We start from the raw sequence: 24,274 nt of genomic DNA, 5'->3' as shown, positions 1-24,274 counted from the left end.
GGGTATGTGACGGAGAGGATTAATCAAAAGGTAAATAGCTGGACAGTACGGTTTCTAACTAAAGGAGGCAAGGAGGTTTTGATTAAATCGGCAGCAACGGCAATGCCTAACCATGTGATGTCATGTTATAGATTACCTAAGGCGGTCACGAAGAAAATAACAGGGGCCATCTCTCACTTTTGGTGGGGTGGAAGCGGAAATAAAAAAGGAATTCATTGGCTTTCCTGGGATAAGGTGTGCCAAGATAAAGAAGATGGCGGCTTGAGCTTCAAAGATGTTCAAAATTTTAATACGGCTTTGCTGGCTAAACAATTGTGGCGTCTAATTGACAAACCAGATTGTCTGTTTACGAAGGTTTTTAAAGGTAGATATTTTAGGAATACAGATCCATTGGATCCACACAGATCTTACTCACCCTCTTACGGATGGAGAAGTATCTGTTCAGCTAGATCTCTGGTTAAAAAAGGGCTAATCAAAAGAGTGGGAAATGGTAATTCCATCTCAGTATGGAATGACCCATGGATCCCCGCTCCTCGCCCGAGGTCAGCAACCCCAAAAAACCAATCACAATTTGTGGTTAACTCTCTCACGGTGGATTATTTTATTAATCCGGCAACTCTTTCTTGGAACGAAGAGCTGCTTAATGCACTTATTCATTCAGATGATGTTAGCATTATAAAAGGTTTGGCAATAAGCCGGTCTAATAGGCCAGATTCGGCGGGATGGGCTTTTACGGACAATGGTCGCTACACAGTTAAATCTGGGTATAAAATTGAAACACAATTTCCAGATAAGGCCCTACATGCGGTAAACTTTGGCCCGGATGTGACTCCTCTTTTAAGATATGCCTGGAAAGTGCAGTGCCCACCAAAATTGAGACATTTTATCTGGCAAGTAATTAAGGGGATAATTCTGGTTGCAAAAACTTTAAGATCACGAGGTATAGTAGGAGATCAAAGATGTAGTTTGTGTGGCGCTGAGGAAGAATCTATTAATCATGTTATCTTTGAATGCCCACCTGCATTACAAACATAGGCTTTGTCATTGATACCTTCAGCTCCAGGTCTTTTTCCGGGAGCCTCTCTGTTTTCTAACATGGATTATCTTTTCTGGCGATTACCGAGTGGTTTTGACTTTGGGTTTTTTCCATGGATTGTGTGGTATATTTGGAAGAATCGGAACAATAAGATTTATACTAACAAAACCATGGATCCACCGGAAATTCTTCGCATAGCGAAAGTGGAAGCAACGGTTTGGGCGGAGGCCCAGTTGACGATCCCTACCCACCATTCGATCAATACTTCACCTTTGGAGTGGATGTCGATGGAATCTTTACGGATTTGCTTTATTGATGGTGCTTGGAGAGCACAAGATAACTTTTCTGGACAGGGGTGGTTCTACAAGAAAAATGGATCGACCGAGAAGTTGATGGGAGCTATGAACCTCCGAAGAAGCCTATCTGCTTTGCATGCCGAATGCGAGGCGTTGATTTGGGCTATGGAGTGCATGAAGACTCTTAACTTCTCAGACGTGGTATTCGCTACAGACTGTTCTCAACTGGTGAAGATGGTGTCCTCACCTGGAGAGTGGCCAGCTTTTGCTACACATTTGGAGGAGTTCCAGCGCAGTAAGATTTTCTTTACTTCCTTCAAGATTCGACATATTCCAAGGGCGCATAACTCAGTGGCGGACAAGCTAGCACGCGGTGCCAGATGTTCCCCTTCTGCTATGTTTTATGTCGATTCTATGCCTCCAGTTTGGTTCCACGAATCAACTGAGCATAGATCATAGTTAGTTTTATGATGTTGTCAAAAAAAAAAAAAAAAAAAAAAAAAAAAACTAATTTACCTAAGTTTCTTGTTAGCTTTCAGAGAGTGCATATGATTACAAGAAGAAATAAGTCTTCTACAGTATAACTTTTTAAATTAATAATCTATAAATTAATCTCTATAAATTAATATAATTTCATAATCCTAAATTGAATTTTTGGTTCAATTAGTATCTCGATAAATTAATAATCTCTATAAATTAATAAAAAATTATAGTTTTGGTGTAGTCCCAACATTATTAATTTATAGAGGTTTCACTGTAGTAGGAAAATTCAATTTTTCGCAAAATTTTGATCAATTGCAAAACTAACATGTTTACCGAAAGAAATTTCAAAAGAATTACTCATTTTTTTGTTATAAATAAAAGGTAGAAGATCTATAGAGAAGTCTTCTATGAAATATATACAAAATAGTCAATTGAAAAATTAACATATATATTGACCAGAATCAGAGTGCAAAACAGATTTGAAAAATTCAAATATCAGTCTTAAATCCGGTGAAATTCATGTTTAAATTGTCCAAACACACATAACTTCTTAATGAAAGTTACCCATTTGTTCTTGACCAAAATTTATAAATTTGAGATGAAATGAGAGAGAAATTGAAATAGTTTGTGTATAAGAAATAAGGATATCAAGAAGTAGTGTCAATTTAAATGCATTTAGAGATTGAAATTAGTTGCTCATGGTAGTTAGTGTATGGAAAACAATGACAGTATTGTAAATAAAAAAAATTGAGGATGATATAGTAAAACAATCATTCTTTTTCCAATCGCACTACTGTTTAAATCTTTGTTTGACAGGTTGCTGTGTATGCGATTTGGAGGGAAAGAAATGTGAGAAGAGTTGGAGAACCATCTCAGACAGCTGCCGGTCTCACAGTCAGATTGGATAAAATGGTTCGAAATAGGCTCACATCTCTGAGGAGTAGGAAAGGTGAGAAGTATAAGAGAGCGATGGAGGTTTGGTTTGGAAGAAGCTAAAGCTTTGCTCCGAGTTGGCTCTTTGTCTATGGTATGGAGCAGTGAGGATCATGGCGGTTTCAAGAAGAGTCCATCAATTGGGGAGAATTTTGGGAAGACTAAGGAAGTGTGTTTGGGAGAATGTTGAGGCTGTTTTGTTTTCTTGCTTGTCCCATAGCTATGATTTTCCCACTCTTTTTCCCACATTAAAGTTTTGTCTCATTAGGGTTTTCTCTAATGTGGGTTTTAATGAGGGGAATTTCATGGCATTTTCAAACTTGACTTGTTCCATATGGTCAAGTTTGAGGGGGATTTTGGGTTTTCTTTGAAGTTTAGATTCTAAAAGAGTTTAGTTTCTTCTTATGCTTGAGTTTGTTTCTTTTAGATTCAATTATGTTGCACTTGTTGTAAAAACGTTTTTTTTTTTGTTTGAATAAAATTTAACATTCTTTAAAAAAAAAAAAAAAATCTTTGTTTGACTTTTCTACCTCTCATTAATCTCACAATTTAACTGGCTTTTCTGTTTTAACTATTGGTAATTTGTAAATAAGATGTATGAATTAATATGTATATATATTAACAATACAAGAATATATTCGTTATATTTATTATGCAAATGATACTAAGTCTAAACTCTCGCTTGTTGTTGTACAATATCAAAAGGTACAAGTGGATTTCAATTATTTGATTTGTATTTAACTTTAAATAAGTACTAGATTTTTCAAACAAATTAATTGGTTGTTGCATTATTTCAGTCAATTACGTTGAAAAGGAAAAATAAATTAAACAATAAATAGGTTTTGGATTAAAAGATATTTTATGGAATATATTTATAACTAAAAGAATAGGTTTTAAATAAGACAATGACATCCCTGAAATACTTGTAAAATATAAGGACACTTTGAAAAAACCTTCTGCTTTTGTAATATAGATTGATGATACTATTCACATTTATTTAGATTAGCATAAAGTTCAAGAGCTGTTTCAGTACAATTCTATTACCTACAAACAGCTAATTACATAGTGAGGATCCAGAGAGAGACCAAGGTGACAAATTAATAGAGTTCCAATATACATGAGAATCTCTTACCAATGTAGCAAAATATTCTCTCCGCTCTTATATAAGTGTCATTTTGACATTTTTCACATTTATTAAGAAAGAGACAGAAATATATGTAAATTGTTATTAATTATACCTTTCTGACCAATAGTATTTGAGATAAATAATTTCTTTTATAAAATTAATGCAATTTGCAATTAGTTTTCAGCTTAAAAAATAAGTATAATTTGCATTGGAATTCCATGTGTTTTATAATGAAAAAAAAAAAATTTGCATTGGAATTGTAAAGTAATATTTTTTGTGTAACAAGAGAAAATGTTAGAATGACATTTATTATAAACACACTAAATTTTGACCCGCGCTTCGAAAGCGCGGGTATTATTTTTCACTTTTATGAAATATATTATTTGTTTGTAATTATTGAATGTATTTATCTTAGTAAAACTTTCTTTATAATAAATTCGACACATAGAGTGTCTCTCGTAAACTATGTGTTTCTCTAGCTTTGTTTTATTCCTTCTCCAATCAACACATTTATTTGGCTTGTTGTTAAAATAAATGATTTTAGAACGCAACTGAACAATAAATGTGACATATTCTATATTAATTAAATATTTACATTGTAATTTAAATTTGTATACAAATCGTAGTTTGTTGTTAAAAGAAATGATTTTGAATCCAAATGTATCAGTACTTTTATATTGATTTTTTTCAGTTCATATAAATTCTTTTAATATATTTATTTCAATTGAACTAACTAATATTTTGTTAAATTGGCCCCTTAAATATATTTTTATACATCGATATTTATTTTTCATAATTAGCGTTATATATTTTAGATGTATCATAATATAACTAACAATTTTCAAAAGATCTGGACCGAATCAGGTTATATGGTCATTTTTGTTACAAATATCTGAACCTATTTTAGATACATTGATTATTTATATATTTTTAGGTTCCTATACATGAGAACCGAATTCATTCAGATCTAGAATGATCCAACTCAAAATTCACACATAAGTTTATAATATTCAAGCGGGACTTGGTTTTAAACAAAAAAAAATACCCGAAAGAAACAACATGTACCTAAATGGACATATAATGTTCATGTCTAATTGATTTTATAAATTAATAAAAAAAACTCTTTTATGTGTTTGGCTAAATTAAATGAAATAGAAAGAGTTTTTTATACATAGATATTTATTTTTCATAATTAGTGTTATATATTTTAGATGTATCATAATATAACTAATGATATTCAAAAGACCTAGACCGAATCAAGTTATATGGCTATTTTTCTTACAAATATCCGGACCTTTTTTAGATATATTGGTTATTTAGATATTTTTAGATACATCAGAACCAAATCCAGAATGACCCAACTCAGAATCCACACATAAGTTTATAATATTCAAACGGGACTTGGTTTCAAAAAAAAATGATACCCGAAAGGAACAACATCTACCTAATGGATAGATAATGTTCATGTCTAACTGATTTTATAAATTAATAAAAAAACACTTTTTTTTTTGAATTATACAGAGGTATCCTGGCTCCACAGAAGTGGTCCAGACTAGTCACGTGTTGCCACATGTCGGTCCTCTGTCCCTGGCGATGCCGAAATGTTAATTCCCCAGTGGTCGGGATTCGAACCCAGGTGGCGGAACTCACAGCTGTGAACCCTTTACCAACTGAGCTAGAAGCTCCGGTTAAAAAAAAAAAAAAAAAAAAAAAAAAAAAAAAACACTTCCTATGTGTTTAGCTAAATTAAGTGAAATAGAAAGAGTTTTTTTTATCAAGTAAAATAATTATATGGAGTGAAAAATTAAGTGGCAATTATTTTGATTTAAGTTATTATTTTATTCACAAAACATATCTTTGAACTATGTTTTTGGGTACGTAATTTTCCACCGATTGAAACTAAAATAAAAATATTTTACTAAAATAAATTAAACCAAACGTTTAATCATATGTAAAACCTTATTATTTAACATTTTTGATTTTATAATTGGCACAAAGTTAATATTGATTAATTAATAACAAAAATATGCAGTATTATTACTATGGTAAATATAATTAATGATGTAATTTATTATTAAGGTAATATAATTAATTAAATTGTTAAACTAAGTGAAATATGGAAACACAATTAATAGATACTACTATTTATGTATCCAAACACATTAAAACTACTATTCAAGTTTCCAAACACTCCAATTTTTTTTAATTCTCCTATTCAAGTATCCAAACACACCGAAATTGTACTTCAGCTTTAATAAGATAGATGGAGTTTAGACATGATCTAAGAGATAGATTGAATTATCTTTTTGTTTCCAAGAGAGATTGAATTGTCTTTCTGTTTCCAAGTTTGAGTTTTTTTTTGTCTTTGAATTAGTTAATGCAACATGTTCTTTTTTAATTAGTTTATTTCCTTGTGAAATTTAATAGTGAACGTGGATTGATGACATGCTGTGAAGTTTAGGTAAACCAATCTTTTCTTCTCCCAAGTCAACTAAAGTTAACAACAACTTGTTGATTATTAGTATTATTGATGCATGAAATAACAAACTGTTTAGAAAATCATTTTCTTGAATGATTCATTCTTCTTTGCTTTAATATATTCATAATACACTATTTACTTTTAAACCAAAATTATGAACCAATTTGGTGTTTGGTTTGCTCTCGAGCCAAAATATTTGTAACATCCCGAGTTGTGATATGTGAAAAGGCTTAAGAGAATTGATTTGGCTATCTATGTCACCAAAGTTGACTTACCTTTTTCGGAACACATCCTGAAAGAACTCCAGAGTTAAGCGTGCTTGAGCTGGAGTAGTGAAAGAATGGGTGACCTATCGGGAAGTGATTCGCGATAGCGTGCGAGTGAGGCCAAAGCATGGGGAAAGGTCGGATGGTGATTGTAGGGTTAGTAAACAATGATTTCGAGCCTTTGGAAAAATTAACGACCGACCGTGTCGGATGGGATGGGGCCCACGGGCCGAGAGAGCGGGCATTGGTGGCCCATTAGCCGTGGGCGATCGGGGCGTTACAAGTGGTATCAGAGCTGGTTAGCCGTCTCAGTTCTGACCTGAGAGGCGTCTTGAAACCTGTCGTGGGGCGCAACGAGGACGTTGTGTTCTTTGAGAGGGGGTGAATTGTAACATCCCGAGTTGTGATATGTGAAAAGGTTTAAGAGAATTGATTTGACTATCTATATCACTAAAGTTGACTTACCTTTTCTGGAACACATCCTGAAAGAACTCCAGAGTTAAACGTGCTTGAGCTGGAGTAGTGGAAGGATGGGTGACCTATCGGGAAGTGATTCGCGATAGCGTGCAAGTGAGGCCAAAGCATGAAGAAAGGTCGGGTGGTGATTATAGGGTTAGTAAACAATGATTTCGAGCCTTTGGAAATGGGGCCCACGGACCGAGAGAACGGACGTTGGTGGTCCATTAGCCGTGGGTGGTCGGGGAATACTGTTAAAGGGTGAGGTCGAGGGTTCGAACCTCACCAACAACCTAATTATGGAGTTAGTGAGAACTCATGATGGAGGGGTTGGGGTCGGTGCGATGCAGCGGTGTAAGCTTGGGTCTATGGGCAGGTGGTTCCATTGAACGGGTTGTCACAATATTAGACATGACCGTAGAGATAGATTGAATTATCTTTTTTTTGGTTCCAAGTTTGAGTTTTTATCATTGAATCAATCGACACAACATATTTTTTAATTATTTTATTTCGTTGTGAAATTTAATAGTGAACGTTAGACTGATGACACGCTGTCAAGTTTAGGTAAATTAACCAATCATATGATGATAGCCTAGTGTCAATTTTTTTAAAGACTTTGTGTGATCCACATTAGTCATGGATTCATTTTCCTTTAAAAATTAAACTATCACTACTTGGTTACTTTAGACTTTGGCTTCGGCCTATGTGATTTATACGGTGCGGCATAATAGATGATCGGTTTACCTACTGGCATTACTCAGAAGGTATTCCAAACTAGAGTCAAACACTATACTTAGAGCATCTCCAAGGGTTCATTCTATTTTTTACTCTAAAATAGAGTGACTCTATAATAGAGATGAAGTTTTCTCCAATGGTACTCTATTTTAGAGTAGAAAATAGAGTGATGAATAAAAAAAAAAACAACTTACTCTATATTTGGAGTAAACATATTTTTCACTCTATTATAGAGTAAGAAATAGAGTACCATTAGAGCATTTTTTACTCTAAACTCTATTTTAGAGTGAAAAATAGAGTTGGGTTGGAGATGCTCTTATAGAAAATTATACACTTATAGAAATAAAGAGGATTCTAGCGAAAAACGATAAATCACCGACCAATTTTGAAAAAAAAGGTCAAATTCAGACGGTTAATTGTTAAAGAAAATGAAAAAAAAGTTAAAAAACTCAATGTTTAAAGATTGAACGGATTAAAACACGCTTGAACAACAGGAAGAAGAGAATATCAGGTTCGATTTGGGGCCCGAAAGCAGAGTAAAGTCTGGACTTCACTAGGAAGATGTACGTGTAATAATGTTCACTAGATGGGCAGGGTTCAAAACCCAGTCCATATCTTGTGAGTCTTGTTTATGGTGTTTCATTTGGGCCTAGGCCCAGTAAGTTCGAAAGGAAAATTAACTTTTTCAAACCGTCATATATGGAATCGGAGCAAAAGTGGTGTTTGTATATAATCGTAATTGATTCTCGATCTATCGGAGCATAAAGAAAACCCTAAAAACAACAGGAAGTCGATTCACCGTAAGGCGCGAGAGATGGATTTGGAGCAGAAGCAAGCGGAGATCATTGATCAGCTCGTTCGCCGAGCTTCTACCTGCAACGGCGAGTCTCTATGGCCTATCATCGTCGACGCTACTTCGCATCCTTCTCTTTTCGCCTTTTCCGAGATTTTGGCTCTACCTAATGTTTCCCAGGTTCGAATCCTTTAATATAATTGACGATCTCTAGGGTTTCTCCAATAATATGTGATTCCGATTTGGCCAAGGTTTTGTTGTATTGCAGCTTGAAGGAACCTCAAATTCAGTGTACCTGGATGTTCTACGGTTGTTTGCACATGGCACCTGGGCTGACTACAAATGTAACGCCAGCCGTATTCCTCAGTTGTCTCCTGACCAAATCCTGAAGCTTAAACAGCTCACTCTGCTTACCCTTGCTGAGTCAAACAAGGTATCTACACCTAACCTAGCTTCCTCTGTTTTGTTTCTCAATGTATCTCACTTTGTTTTGTTAATGATAGGTACTGCCTTATGATACACTGATGGTGGAGTTAGATGTCTCCAATGTTCGTGAACTCGAGGACTTTCTTATCAATGACTGTATGTACGCGGTGAGTGTGCTCTTACCAAGTATCTCTTCTTTTTTTCCAATGCAGAAGACTTTGCTAACTACTTTTAAAATCAATCTTCCTTCCAGGGTATAATTAGAGGAAAGCTGGATCAGTTGAAAAGATGCTTCGAGGTGTGTTGTCTGTCATTGAACCCCTTCTGCTTTACTTTAAGGATGCCTCTTGACTAGACTGTCATATATATTTGCAGGTTCCATTTGCAGCTGGTAGGGATCTAAGGCCAGGTCAACTTGCGAATATGTTATGCACCTTGTCAGACTGGTACTTCCTTCCTTTCTTCTTCCCCTTGTTTCTTTTTTTAAGGACCCACACATGATGTTAGCGTCCTTTTCTCATTCAACTGTTTCTGCCTTGCTTGTAGGTTGAACACTTCAGATAATCTTCTCGTTTCAATTCAAGAGAAGATTAAATGGGCTGACAATATGAGTGAGATGGACAAGAAACATCGCAAGGAAGCAGAAGAAGGAGTCGAAGAATTGAAGAAGTCTCTGTCCATGAAGGTCAGTGGTAGAGACTTTAGAGGCCTAAGGGCTTTTCACTATTCCCTACTAAATATATAATGTAACTAATTATGGTTTAGTTAGACTCTGGTTTACATAAAGTGTAGAGTCTCGTTAGCTTTTATGTCTGATTGGGAAGGGTGGTGGTCAATGTAGTCTTACTTGCACTGTGGGCAGGGGGATTTTGGCAGCAGAGGGCATCATGAGATGTTTGGGGAACCAAGTGGAATGATGAACTACCAAGGAGATGGAATGCGATCAAAGAGGTAGCATACCATTTAATTGTTTTTCTGGTTTATAATACAACTATTAGATGATCTAGTACAAACTAGAATTAAAAAAATGATAAAAAAAAATCAAAACCCACTCACCTTTGGATCGCAGGAGAAGGCATCCGGTGAGAAGGTAGAGAGACAGAGAAAGGGAGTTGATGGAGATGGACGTACCATTTACTTTTGGTGGCATTTTTTTTTATTTGTTAGCATTTTATTTCGACTTGTATAATGAATCTCGTCTCCTCTTTTTCTCAATGCAACAACAAATTTAGCGGTTATTTAGCCCAGAATGATATGAATAGAGAAGGAAAAATTGGTTGAATTGATGGGTACATAAAAGTTGGATGCCTTTCATCGAACAGATGTAGCAACCGAAAATTCAGTAATTAAAATAATACCTAGCAAAACTAGGTGGCATAGTCGATATTATAGAAATAATGAGAAGCAAGGCAAGGAACTCTAGCCGTTAGGTTTATGATGAAGATGAGACGGGTGAACTCAGGCGGCGCTTGGTGATCCTTGAGTGCTCAGGGCCATCAATGCCGAGGAGGTGAGGGAAATTGAGCTTAGTGTTGGCCCCTCGCATCTTAGAACCAGCTGGGTCGTATTCCGCATCTGCTTCCTAGCTTTCTCGTAAGTGTCTGAGCCATATATATATATCCTGGCTCTGTGTTTGTTGGAGTCTCTAGTCTCTGCAGCGTGTCCCTAGGCCATTTGCTCAATTCATTTACAGTTGCTTCCTCTTCTGCTGGTGGATTTCAGATCTGGTGGACTGCTTCAGAAGAAAGAAGAGAGACTCTCTAAGTCATCTTCTAGTAGCTAGGCGAATCAAATCCATAACAAAGGAACAGTTATATTGTTGGAGAGAAGAATTCATATTTTCACATTGAAAATATGTAAAGAATTTGAATAATATATATGGATTTTGGCCATTTCATTTAGAGTTATTGTCATTCTAAGGCAGTTTCAAGTTTTTTATGATGAAGATGAGACGGGTGAACTCAGGCGGCGTTTGGTGATCCTTCAGTGCTCAGGGCCATCAGTGCCGAGAAGGTGAGGGAAGTTGAGCTTAGTGAAAGCCCAGAAAATTTATCATGCTATCAGAACGGATTCACACCATAACCCATAAATCCAGCTTAAAAAATGACCTGATCATCTTATTAATTGACAACCCATAAAAGGTTTAGTTCCATTAAGTTTGCTAGAAAATAAGGCATTGTGTCGGAGAAGGTATAATGGATTATGCGAAATTAATGTTATAAGTATCATTATTTCGAGAGAGCGTGTTAGATAGAAGATCTTGCATTGGAAATATGGAAAGAACTTGAATAATATATAGAGACTTGGATCAATTGGTTTTAAGTTGGAAATCCAAAAACTTTGTTATAATGATGTGAGATTTGTTGCATTCTCTTTCTGAATCCTTCTGGTGATTTTGACCTTTTAAGTTAGCAGCCACACTCAAAATCTTGGGAGGGCTTTGAACTTTGGTGTTGTATTGTATCTTTTAAAGAAGTCCTTTCTTGAGCTGTGCAATATCCTCGACAAGCTCAGATCGTCCATCATGATACCGTTTTACTTTATTGGAAATAATATTCACACACTATTAATGGTGGAAAAAAATGAGTGGGTCTGATAATAATTACTGGGTGCAGATCATGGCGCCATGGCGGTTATTGTGAGATGTATTCGGAACAGAAGAACGCAGAAGATACAAATACTCACGCAGTCCAATATCATATTTAGATTGTTCATCAACTGGCTGCTGGACTTTCAAGTGCATTTTGTTTTCCTTGGAAGTAGTTTCTATTTATTGCTACCACTTAACATCCATAGCTTGTTTTGGGTTCTAACAGCTTTTGTCAATGAATTCCACCATGCGTTGCAGCCTCTTTAAGATTCCCGCTTTCAGTTTAGGACGCAAAGCTGTTTCCCGTAATGTTTTTATTCAAACTACAATAGTGTTGTATTTTTCTGCAATATAAAATTTCCAGCTTTGCATGGCGCTAGAGCTGGCCAAACAGAAATCTAGTTGTTTATCAAAACCAATGTTTTGAAACCCAGTCCAGATCCACAGTTGAACCAGTTAATCCGGTAATTTAATATATAATCTAGTTTGGATTTTAGAAAATAATATATTATTTAAAAATTTGATAAAATTCACAAAATAATAGTTAAAACCCGAAACCGAATATCAGTTGACCACTGGTTGGACCTAATAGATATTTTTTTTACTTATATTTTTCTTAGATTTTTTTAGTTCCATCATTAAAATATGTTTTTATTCTAAATAAAATGTTAGGTTTTCCGTTTATTATTATTGTTTTTCTTTGCTGTCGACTTTGTATGTCATTCGACTTTTTTTATTTTTTTGTTTATCGTGAATCTTACTTACAAGACGACATTTGTAGTTTTGATATTTTAATGATTTTGATGAAAATTTTATTATGCAAGAGAAAACCAAAATTAGTTTATGTGATTTGATATTACTATATTTTTGTTATCAACACTATTACAATTTGATATTTTACTTTTGATTTCTTTTAGATTTAAAGTTTAATTTTATTATTATTTATTTTATTTTATTTTTTCATTAATTATTTGTTTTAGATTTAAAGTTTTATTTTTTAATTCAAATTATACATTTAAATACTTAAGAATTTTATTTCCTTATTATATGTCATAACTCTTAACTTGTTATTATATTTTTAAGTAGTTGATATATTATTATGTAAGAAATTAATTAATTTATTAACCCAAGGTTTACCCAATAACTCGATGACCCTGGAAGTTGTCTGGTTCAATGTCCGAGTAAGGTTTAAAAACATTGATTAAAACATAAATACTTGTTTGCAAGTTCATAGAATAAACAGTATTAATTTTAGTTATTTTGGTAAGTTCAAAATGTTTCCACTTTAGCTATCAATCAATAAATTATTATTTACACCAATCTTAGCTTCTATGTCTAAACAAGTCATATAATATATAACTAAGTAATGATCCGTGCACAGCGCTAAGGAAATAGTTGATTAGATTATTTATTTACGTTGTACTAAAACATTTCGGTATAACTTTTTCTAGGGATGAACATTCATATATCCATTCGGATTCTGTTGATCAATTCAGATTTCATATTTTTCGAGTTAGAAATTTATATAAGATTCGGCTATTTACCAATATCGGTTTGAATGTGGTCCGAATCATTGCGGGTTCGAGTTTGGGTACACATTTTAGTTATGTTAATATTATTTTGAAACAAATCCAAATATATTTAAGTCCTCAAGATCCGAAAATAAAAATACATAAAACATAAAAATTAAATAATGTAAGACTAAATACTTAAACTTACATAAAAAATCTGTTCAATTTAAATATGTGTATGGAGAAAAAATAGATATTTTCATTATTTTGAACATTTATTTTTATTTTTGTATATTTACTTGCGATTACTTTGATAATTTTTAGATATTTTTATATTTTTGAATATCTAATAGATATAAAATTAAAAATAATTAATATATTTAAGTGTATAGTTGAATTTATATATTTTTGTATAAAAAAATATTTCATTTTTATTGGATTCAGACGTTGTTCGAATATTAAAAGTTTAGTATTACTTTCAAATAAAGTTTGGCTCGGTTTTTCAGATCAAGATATTTTCCCAGACTTACTTTTTCAACTAATATAAAAGACTTTTTTCAACTAATATAAGAAAAGTAAAACAAATGTATATAAAACATATATTTTGGGCTTATTTTACAAACATAATTATTGGACCATATTTTAAGAATACCAACAAAAATGGTTGAGCATCGTGTCAATATTGTTAGGCATATTGCAAAATTGATGTAGTCTATAACTAATAGCGTGTACTTTCTTATAAAATATTTTCCATAAGTATAAAAAAACTATACAATTGAGTGAAAGGGAGGTTATCCTTCAAAAAATAATGTGATCTCTTCATTTAGCACGTGAATTATCCTTTTCAATCGATTTCACAAATTTTTCTTTCCTTTTAAAGCTTTTCTCATTTCTGATTCTTTTCTACAATTTATTATGTTTCTAATGACTTGTCTGATATGAAAACTTTGTAAAGAAAAATAATATTTGGTAAACTAAATATACAACTTTGTGTGTAGTGTTTTTAACCTAGGGTTCTTTGATTCATAACTAGTCATAGTTATTTGTTGCATTTGTATACAGAAGCCTCAATAATGGTCATGTTCGGCAAGATACAAAACTTTCAATTTCTAAAAACGTTTTCACTCCAGCATTTTATTTGATGCAAATCTTAATGATTTTGTAAATTTTTTTCTTTCAACAATGATATCATTTCGTAGTTTCACGGAAAGAATTCATTAAGATAAAGGTTAATATCACAGGAATTAAAAATGAGCTGATTAAAAAAATTAGTGTGTGAAAATATTAAATTGTTTTTGCTGGAGTTAAGAAAATTAATATTTAAAACTTTTAAATAAGTGTAAAATTGCCACGTGTTAATTAGTGTGTTAACACATTTATTATAAATGATTTTCTTTTAATATATTGGGGCTGGATAGACTATTTAACTTTATTGACTTATTTTTCTTTGTTTGTTGGTGGTCAAATTTTCATTTCTTTGAACCTCTTAGTGATTTATAACTAGAAGTAAATCATTTAACATATTAGATTGTTTGAATTAGTTTGAATTAAATAGTCAAAATTTCAAAAAAGTAAATAAGTTTTTTGTTAACTAAATTTTTACTGACTCTATTAACTTGGCTTGCCGTTAATGTTATAAGAAGTTCTATTATGGATCCTCTCGTTTGTGTCAGATTCTCTCGTCTATTCACACCAATGAAGCCCAAAATGTCGAAGAGACTATCACTGACATGGGTTTCGCTTCTCATTTCCTGCTTTTTCCTCGGAGCAATTTTCACCTCCAGGTTTCTTGATTTTTTGAGTTTTTTCATTAATCTTTACCGTTATAAAATCATGTCTTCCTGTTTTTGATATTCGTCTTAATAATTTTTGTTTATCCTGTATTTTTCAGATTGCTTTTGTCCGATTCCGGTAGCCAGTCCATTTTACAGCACCGACGTGATCAGGAAGTTAACGTAGTTACGGACTTGAATACTCATGATAAAGTATTCTTTTAAAACCTTATTATATTTTTTGAATCTTATATCTCTTCATTATTACATGAATTGTTTTAAAAGTTTATTTTTAATTTCACCAAATGCAGGAAAAACCACAAGAAAAACATGTAGTTGAGAACGTTCCGAGAACGCATAAAGGAATAGAGTGAGTGTACTTATAAAATTAAATTGGTATTTTTTTTTTGGTAAATCCTACACTTTCATTTAGAGATTAGTAAATTGATGATCGTATATCTTGTGGTCACAGGTCATTGGATAAATCAGTGTCTATGCTTCAGAAGCAGCTCTCTGTTAAACAGAGCTCTCAACCGATTTTTAATGCCTCAACAACAAATACTTCGACAGAAGGAAACCAAAGGAAGAAAGTTTTCATGGTGATTGGTATCAACACTGCATTTAACAGTAGAAAACGTCGTGATTCGCTTAGAGAAACTTGGATGCCTCAGGGTTATTTTTTGATGTCCCTCCTTCAAATCTCTTGTTCCTTTCATACTTCATTGTCTCTAATCTTAGTCACTTTTATATATATCACAGGGGAAAAGCTTGAGAAATTGGAAAAAGAGAAAGGAATTGTTGTCAAATTCATGATTGGACACAGGTTAATTCATAGAATAGTAAATATAATGTAGTCTAATATTTTTTTTATATATTAGATTGAGCCTCTGAAGCATGTGTCTTTCTTTGGCAGTGTGACACCACAAAGTATATTGGATAAGGAAATTGATTCAGAACATGCTCAATACAAAGATTTCTTTAGGCTGGTGAGATTAATTAAACAGTTTTACTTTATAGGGTTGGTTTGTGGTTTTCTTGATATATTTTTGTTTATTTTCTTTCTGGGGACTCTTTACTTGTTGCAGGATCATGTCGAAGGATATTATAATCTCTCTGCGAAAACAAAAAGCTTCTTCTCCAGTGCAGTTGCAACGTGGGATGCTGAGTTTTACGTTAAGATAGATGATGATGTTCATGTCAATCTTGGTAATTAATAAAATCTGCTTCGACCACCTTTTTCTCTCTCTTCTCCTTGATGATGTTCATGTTAATCGTGGCAACAATCTTTGCTCATGCCTTTGCCTTTTTAGGTATGCTTGCTTCCACATTAGCTCTTCACCGTCATAAGCCGATGGTCTACATTGGATGTATGAAATCCGGACCTGTTCTTACTCAAAAGTAATAATCTCATCCTGTGTTGTTGTGATCTCTTAATTTTTTTTCTGTTCCATCTATTTAGATTTTAAAGCAAATTCGTTTTTTGTATTTTTTTTTTCAAAACGTGCAGGAAGGCCAAGTATCGCGAACCAGAATTTTGGAAATTTGGAGAGGAAGGTAATGAATATTTCCGACATGCTACAGGACAAATCTATGCCATCTCAAAGGATCTTGCCACATACATATCTAACAATCAGTAAGTAACTAACTACATGTTTTTGAATTATCAGTAAAGGAACACTATATTTTCCCAAGGAAATGATTATTATCCAAACATATAATGACATTTGATGTTTTGACTTTGCAGGCCAATTTTACACAAGTATGCAAATGAAGATGTGACACTCGGGTCATGGTTAATTGGTCTTGAGGTTGAGCATATCGATGACCGTAATTTCTGTTGTAGTACTCATCGCGGTAAAAAATATTATATATATGTGCATTATTTAGTATGCTTCAGAAGTTGGTAAAGAATGATTTGAGTTTTATCTCATGTGGTTACTCTCTTTTTCTTTCTCATTTTCTAAAGATTGTGAAATGAAGGCAGAGGCTGGAAAAGTGTGTGTGGCGTCATTTGACTGGAAGTGCAGTGGGATATGCAAATCTGTCGATAGAATGTTGACCGTTCATGTGATGTGTGGCGAAGGTGATCAAGCCGTCTGGGATGCAAATTATAATTTTCTTAGATAAGAAAATGTAATAAGAGGATATGAACATTTTGTTTTGTAAAGAACCAAAAGGTATACAAATCCGCTTACTGGAGAGTAATCTGAGCAATACATCCCTTTTATAGAAACACGCTTTGCATTAGTTAGAAAATGAACAAAACTTAGGTTCACCCCCTAGGATGAACCTCTACATTCACCCACCAATAAAATTTAGTTATTTGAGATTTGATATCTCTTAAAAAATTAAACTAAATAATAAGGATTTTATAAAACAAAATTATGTTTTAGATAAAAAAATAGTAGTAATTATTAAAAAAAGATTTTTTTTTATATTGATAAATCTGTCGGAAAAATACTAAATCTTAAACCCTAAATTTTAAATACTAAACCCTAAATCCTTGGGGAAAGCATGAACCCTTGAGCAAATGCTATACCCTAAACTCTTAAATTTAAACCAAATCTTAAATCATAAACTAAAACCGTTAATCCTAAACCCTAAATCATGACCCCTAATACTAAATACTAAATCTTAAATCCTAAATTCCAAAATGGTTTATGGTTTAGGATTTAATATTTGTCCAGGAGTTTAGGGTTTAGGATTTAGTGTTTAGAATTTAGGGTTTAATATTATGGTTTATGATTAAGGGTTTAGGGTTTTTTTAGGGTTTAGGATTAACGGTTTAGAGTATAAGATTTGCCCAAGGGTTCAGGCTTTCCAAAAGGTTTAGGGTTTAGAATTTAGGGTTTACGGTTTAGTATTTGTCGACGGATTTATCAATATTAAAATAAATTTTTTTTGATAATTTCTACTATTTTTTATTTATCTTAAAACATAATTTTGTTTTATTAAATTCTTATTATTTGATTTCCTTTTTTAAAAGATATCAAATTTCAAATAACTAAATCCTATTGATAGGTGAATGTAGAGGTTCACCTTAGAGGGTGAACCTAAAAGTTTTGTTCTTAGAAAATTCATATCTTACATGGAAAAACAAACATCCGTCAGCATTAACTGTTTTTGTAATGTTTATTAATTAATTATTTTTAACATTACTTAGTTTGAAATTCAATTTAAGCATATTTTATGATTGTTTTAAATGACAACAATATAATAAAAGCTGAAATCTAAGTTAGTCCTTCAAGTTTTTTCCACCTTTTTGGAACTTGAAAACTTTGTATGAAATTTCATTTTTATTAATGAATATTTACAATTTATTCAAAAAGGTATAAATTTGAAATTAAAGTTTGTCTTTTGGAGTTTAAATTTGAAGTGTTAATTTTTTGAAATTTTGATTTGAAGTTTATATTTAGTAAATGTATGATTTATGTTTGAGTTTAGGGTTTAATTAAAAATTTAAGGTTTGTGTTTATAAATTTATCAATTTAGACTAAAAAGATTAAATTTTGAATTTAAATTTAATATTTGAGGTTAAGTGTGAAAATTAGTATTTTAGAGAGTATTTTTAGAGTAGGGTTTAAAACACGTTTAGTGTTTAATGTTTTGTAGAGAATATTTTTATAAGTTATCGAGAATATACATATAATTTTGGGATAATTTGAAAAATACTCTATAATAAGTTTGAAATTTTAAAAATACATCTTCTTTTTTGTTTTTTCGAAAATTACACTTTATTAAACATGAAAAGACATGTTTGTCCATATTATATATTTTAATAATTAAATTAAAATTTATAATTAACAATAGTAATATTATTATGCTGAAAAAATAGTAATATTATTATTGGAACCTTAACTCTCTCTCCTTGCAACTCTCTTCTTTCCCAGAATTTTATTTCAAAAGCATCGTGGCATGGCATGTTAGTTCTCTGTCTCTTTTAATTATTAAATTATTTCCTTCTTTGTGTGTTGAATGATATTTTGTTGGTCTGTGATAATGAGCTTAAAACATTATCAGGTACTGATACAAAGGTGAGAAGTGTGCATTACAGTGCTTCAAAAATTATCTACTTCTTGCGAAGTGTTTTTTATCAGTGTGCATTTCAAAGTGGTGAAAGAAAGCGTTAGTTTGGTGAAAGGTGAAAATAGTCAAATTTATCACAAAATCAAAACTAAAACAAATTACCAAAACTTAGAAAATCAAAACCAAATCCAAGATGAACGCTTAGAACACAAAAACATCAGAATACACTTAAGTATAGAAAAAATAAATTATAAAAACTAGAGAAAAATGGTTTGGAAAACAGATCGAGAAAAACTAACAGAAAGAAGAGAAGAAGACATGTCGCTCATTTTTTCCCAAAAAAAAATTCAAAATTTAAGATATTATTTAGATATTATAAAGATTTCTTTAATAAAAACATATCTTATCGTTGTTGAAACTGTTAGTTTAAAATATTAAATCAATTATGATAATAAAAATGATAATAATATTAAATATTCAGATGGGCTACTTTAGTAAATTCATATATACAAAAGTGTAGTTTTCAAAATGCATAAATGATAAAGTAGTTTTCAAATTAAAATCTCATATAAATATACTTCTCCAAATTTTCCCTATAATTTTCCTATTGCATAAATTATCCAAAAATACAAAAACAACATTATTACAATAACTACAACAAGTCTTACATAAGATCATTCTAAGTCTTATACTAACATCACAAGTCTCATTAAAGAATCCACTACATGCATCTAAGGATTTATGTCAAATGATTTATCCTTAACATCAAATAATGAGGTTGTTATCAACGGTCAGTCACCTTTCTCACGTATTTGTCCTTCTCTGTACTCTGCTCCACAACAGTAGCAAAACTCATGCCACACCTACAAAGAACACAAAGAGAGATCTCAACATTGATATAAGATCATGTCCACACCCCATCTTGTCTCCTGTCAAAACTCAAATCTTTATTTCTGCTTGAACAAGTTTATCAATACAATCAAGAACCTGGAAGAAACACAAGAGAGAGGATGAAAAAAGAGTTTCACTTTCCTTGTTCAAATCAAGAACCTAGAAGCTCACTAATCTGTAATTTAGGTTGTGTAATAGTAGCTTACCCCATTTTGGAGTTTATCCATAGAAGCTGTAGCTCCAAGAAGAACCAAATCTTTCTCAATCTTCTCTGCGACTTCATCTATCAGTGCTTCTCGATCAGAAATAACTAAACTCTTTCTGAACAACCTTATATATACTGGACTCAGATGACAGTTGAGGATGCGCAGTCTTCACATTTTCCCCGCAACAACAACAATTAAAATTGAACAAGAAAAGAAAGAAAAGTTGGAGTCTTTATCTATTAAATCACTCACAAGCTTAAGTAATTGCGACCTCTTCGTTAGTCTGAACATCAGTTCCTGCAATGACAAGAGTCTAAGATTTAGTCATCAAAACTGAAAGTAGAGAGTTTTACGCCTAATTCAAGTTACCTAATTGACGACGTAGTCACACAAACACAATTGGGCAAGTGCATGAATGAAATATAGAAGAGCATAGAGAAATGAACAAAAATAAATATACAGATCAAACCTTCAATGGCGTCACAGAGAGTCTGGAAACACAAACCAATGTTTTCCCATAAACGGTTCCACCTTTAACATGTCTCTTTCCTTCCTAGATTTCTTCTAGCTGAAACACACACATAATAATCATCATGAGGACCAATTCGTAAGCAAAATGATAAAGATTAAATTTAATTAAAATGGTATGTATGATTAAAGAAATTTTGATGATTAATCAAAATAATATATGTAACAACTTATAAAACAAAACTTATTATGACATGAACATAATAAGAAAACACATTATTTTATCAAAATATCAAAACTCTTTAGTTAGTAACACTCAACCCATAAAATATATATTAAGTTAATTACAACGTAAAATATCAAATCTAACAAAGACATAAATAAATACTACGAAATAAATGGGTTGAGAACAGATATACTATCAGTCCTAAGATGTTTTTTCTATGCTCATGGTATGTAAGAGAGAATCATTTGCAATGTATTAACTTCAATTTAAAACACTGAGAATTTTCTTCTTTCAGTTTTTTTTTCTAAAAGCATCTCCAAAAAGACTCTATTTTAGAGTTTTCAAAATTTTATATTTGAAGTTTCAAGGTGTTTTTTTCCAAAAGTAAAACTTCAAACTTAAACTTTAAAATTATTGTTATTTATTTTATAGTTCTTATATTTGTCATAATTAGTGTAGATCCATAAAACTTTTATAAATAACTAGAACATACATAAAAAAAATTACAACATATTAATTAATGAAATATTACACTACAATAAAAAAATATAGATAGAAATATATAATTAAATATTAAAATACAAGAAAAATACTACATTATTTATTAAAAATTATGTTTGCAATGCTCTATATTTGGTTACATAAAATTTGTTTGGACAATATTTTAGAGATTCTGGAGAAAATTTATTAGACCATTAGTATTGTTGTAATATTTGAAATGTGTGTAATAATTTTTGTATTCATATACCTTTAAAAAGAGTTTTTATTAACTTTCTATTGTAATATATAATTAGCACATGTATGAAAAGACTACATCAATATTAATTAATAAAAAGTTACACGAAAAATATAAAAAATTTCATAGATTACATAGCTAAATACTTAATTATGAGTAAAATATATGATCAATTAATGCATTTGTTAAGTTTTTTTGTAATATTATTGTTGTATGAACCTAGTTTTAAAATATTTTAAGTTTTATTTTATGATTTTTATTTAGTTTCATTTTAATATTATGAGATATATTTTTTTCAAAAGATTAAAATGATAAATAACAAAATATCTAAGAATCATAAAATGTAATATATAATGTAAAAACCCAAATGCAAATAAAAATATGAAAATTTAAATTTGAAATTTTGAGCAGTGACACTCTATATTTGAAGTTTCACTACTAAAAACTTCAAATTTGAAGTTTTGAAATTTCTTTTTAGAGAACAAAAAAATTCATATTTGAAGTTATATAGTGTCTTTTGGAAATGTTTTAGACAGTGTATTTTCCATAAAAGCTTTTTTTTTCTTTAAACATCCTGTCACTTTTTTTTTTGAAACAACTTTAGTGATAAGTGAAATGAAAGACCAATGAGAGAAGAGCGCGTTAATTTAACTGGACCCTAGCCAATGGAATCGGCCAATGGGAGATAGAGAAATATAGCGACCTCGTAAGAACCGCCTCCTTCGCCATTTGTATCATCTCTCTATAAAGCCACATTACCATCATCACCCTCTCTTTGCATGCAACAAATCACTCAAATAATTATTTTATAAAGATCTAAAAGACGGCAGAGAAACAATGGAACGTGGAGCTCCTCTCTCTCACTATCAGCTACCCAAATCTAACTCTGGTAATCAAATAATAAGTGCCTATTATGTATATACGTGCCTGCACTATGTATACCCACGAGAAAATCAGAAATTTGTTTTGAGATTTTTGTCTTTCAACAAAGAATTAGAGATTTTCATGTCTTCTTAACACAGTAGAGGTTTTTATTTCTTAGATTTTGTAAAAGGTTTGGAGAAGAGTCTACTAACTCACATGCAAGACATATATGTGCATGCATGAATGAGTTTGATATATCTATATGTTTATTTGCATATTCGTGTATACATCCTAGTAGGAACCAATCCTTAATTCATATATTTCGTGATATATAGTATGTAATAAGAACTTTTAATGGCCGGTGATAGATTTTCATATGTTTGTCCACTGACTATACCGGTGCATGCACAAGAAATATTGAGTTTCTATTTCTTTTTCCATTTTTTTAGATTTGTATTCTGGCTTTTTTAAAATATAGAGGTGGGAATTGAATTTGTTGGTTTAGTTTAAAGGCATACACAAAATCTAAAAAATTTGAGTTTATTTTCAGTTGGAAATATTAAATTACTTTTATGATATTCTCTTTATTAATTTTTTGCTGTACTGCAACAGTTGTTTTTTGTTTCAAAACGAAATTCTCGTTTGTCCATCTTAATTTGGAAATATCTAAAAAATCTAAATACATTTTTAGCCAAAAAATAATTCAAATACTATTGTAAACTCCTCTATTTATTTAATCTATAAATTCTAGTTTACAGGGGGTGAAATAGTTTCACCTAACCCAAATCGTTTTATTAATTAGTAAAAGAATTATTTAACCAATAACCAACTTTAATTCTTTTTAAGTAATAGAACAAATTTTGAGTGTTTTTTGTCGTCAAACAAATTTTGAGTAACAAGCTAGAAATTTGACAAAGAAAAATAAGCTAAGTTCAAAAAAAAAATTGACAAAGAAAAATGGGAATACAGCTATACTTGTAAAAACATCAATTTTTAAGTATTTCGAGAAGTGGAAAGATCCTTTTGACTTTTTCGTTCCATGAATATAAACGTAACGTCAAGAATCTGAACAGTCTACATATTGGAAACAGGACCTGTAAACTTATTATCTCTTATATTATTGGTCCTTAACTAAGCACGTGCCTTCACTTGATAGTTCTCGTTTTCAACTATTAAATTTGCATTCGAAAAAGTATAAATTTCATTTAGTATTCCAAACAACTTTAATTTATGTAACAGGGCTGAACTTGGACCAGCACAACAACTCAATCCCAACAATGACCGGCTCCATCAGTGCATGCGACGATAAGAACAAGACTATCTTGCCGCAGCAACAACCAAGCATGCCTCGTGAGCAAGACCAATACATGCCAATCGCAAACGTGATAAGGATCATGCGTAAAATCTTACCGCCTCACGCCAAAATCTCTGACGACGCCAAAGAAACGATTCAAGAATGCGTCTCCGAGTACATCAGCTTCGTGACCGGTGAAGCTAACGAGCGTTGCCAACGGGAGCAACGCAAGACAATAACTGCTGAAGATATCCTTTGGGCGATGAGCAAGCTTGGGTTCGATGATTACGTTGGACCACTCAACTTGTTCATTAACCGGTACCGTGAGTTCGAGACCGATCGTGGGTGTTCACTTAGAGGTGAATCTTCTTCGTTTAAACCTGTATATGGAGGAAGTGGTATAGGGTTTCATGGCCCACCTCCCCCGGGTCCTTATGGTTACGGTATGTTGGATCAATCTATGGTTATGGGTGGTGGTCGGTACTACAATAACGGATCGGGTCAGGATGGATCCGTAGGTGGTGGTGGATCTTCCTCTTCTATTAATGGAATGCCGGTTTATGACCAGTATGGTCAGTATAAGTGAAAATGAAAATTTCTTTGATTTTCTGCATGTCTATTCAAACATGTTTTGGATAGGTATTTATGTCTTATTTAACTT

General features: G+C 32.0%; 2 protein-coding genes and 1 pseudogene across 2 annotated transcripts; all 3 read left to right on the top strand.

Annotated features, from left to right (window-relative positions):
- Positions 1-8,544: 8,544 nt before the first annotated feature.
- LOC108807236 (COP9 signalosome complex subunit 7) lies at positions 8,545-10,267 on the top strand. The gene is made up of 8 exons (XM_018579497.2): positions 8,545-8,783; positions 8,872-9,036; positions 9,107-9,196; positions 9,283-9,327; positions 9,405-9,475; positions 9,576-9,714; positions 9,892-9,980; positions 10,099-10,267. Exons 1-8 carry the CDS (start codon positions 8,625-8,627, stop codon positions 10,121-10,123), a joined length of 783 nt encoding a protein of 260 aa, XP_018434999.1. The 5' UTR covers positions 8,545-8,624; the 3' UTR covers positions 10,124-10,267.
- Positions 10,268-14,825: 4,558 nt separating this feature from the next.
- On the top strand, positions 14,826-17,029 carry LOC108810514 (probable beta-1,3-galactosyltransferase 5; annotated as a pseudogene).
- A 5,263-nt stretch (positions 17,030-22,292) lies between these two features.
- LOC108810701 (nuclear transcription factor Y subunit B-9-like) lies at positions 22,293-24,200 on the top strand. Its single transcript, XM_018582794.2, has 2 exons — positions 22,293-22,344; positions 23,559-24,200. The coding sequence occupies exons 1-2, from the start codon at positions 22,293-22,295 to the stop codon at positions 24,197-24,199; spliced, it is 693 nt and encodes a 230-aa protein (XP_018438296.1). The 3' UTR covers position 24,200.
- Positions 24,201-24,274: the final 74 nt, after the last annotated feature.

This window comes from Raphanus sativus, chromosome 6, assembly GCF_000801105.2.
Source record: "Raphanus sativus cultivar WK10039 chromosome 6, ASM80110v3, whole genome shotgun sequence".
Classification (NCBI taxonomy): Eukaryota; Viridiplantae; Streptophyta; class Magnoliopsida; order Brassicales; family Brassicaceae; genus Raphanus; species Raphanus sativus.
Note: the sequence above shows the minus strand (reverse complement) of the source record. Positions and strands in the feature narration are given on the sequence as shown.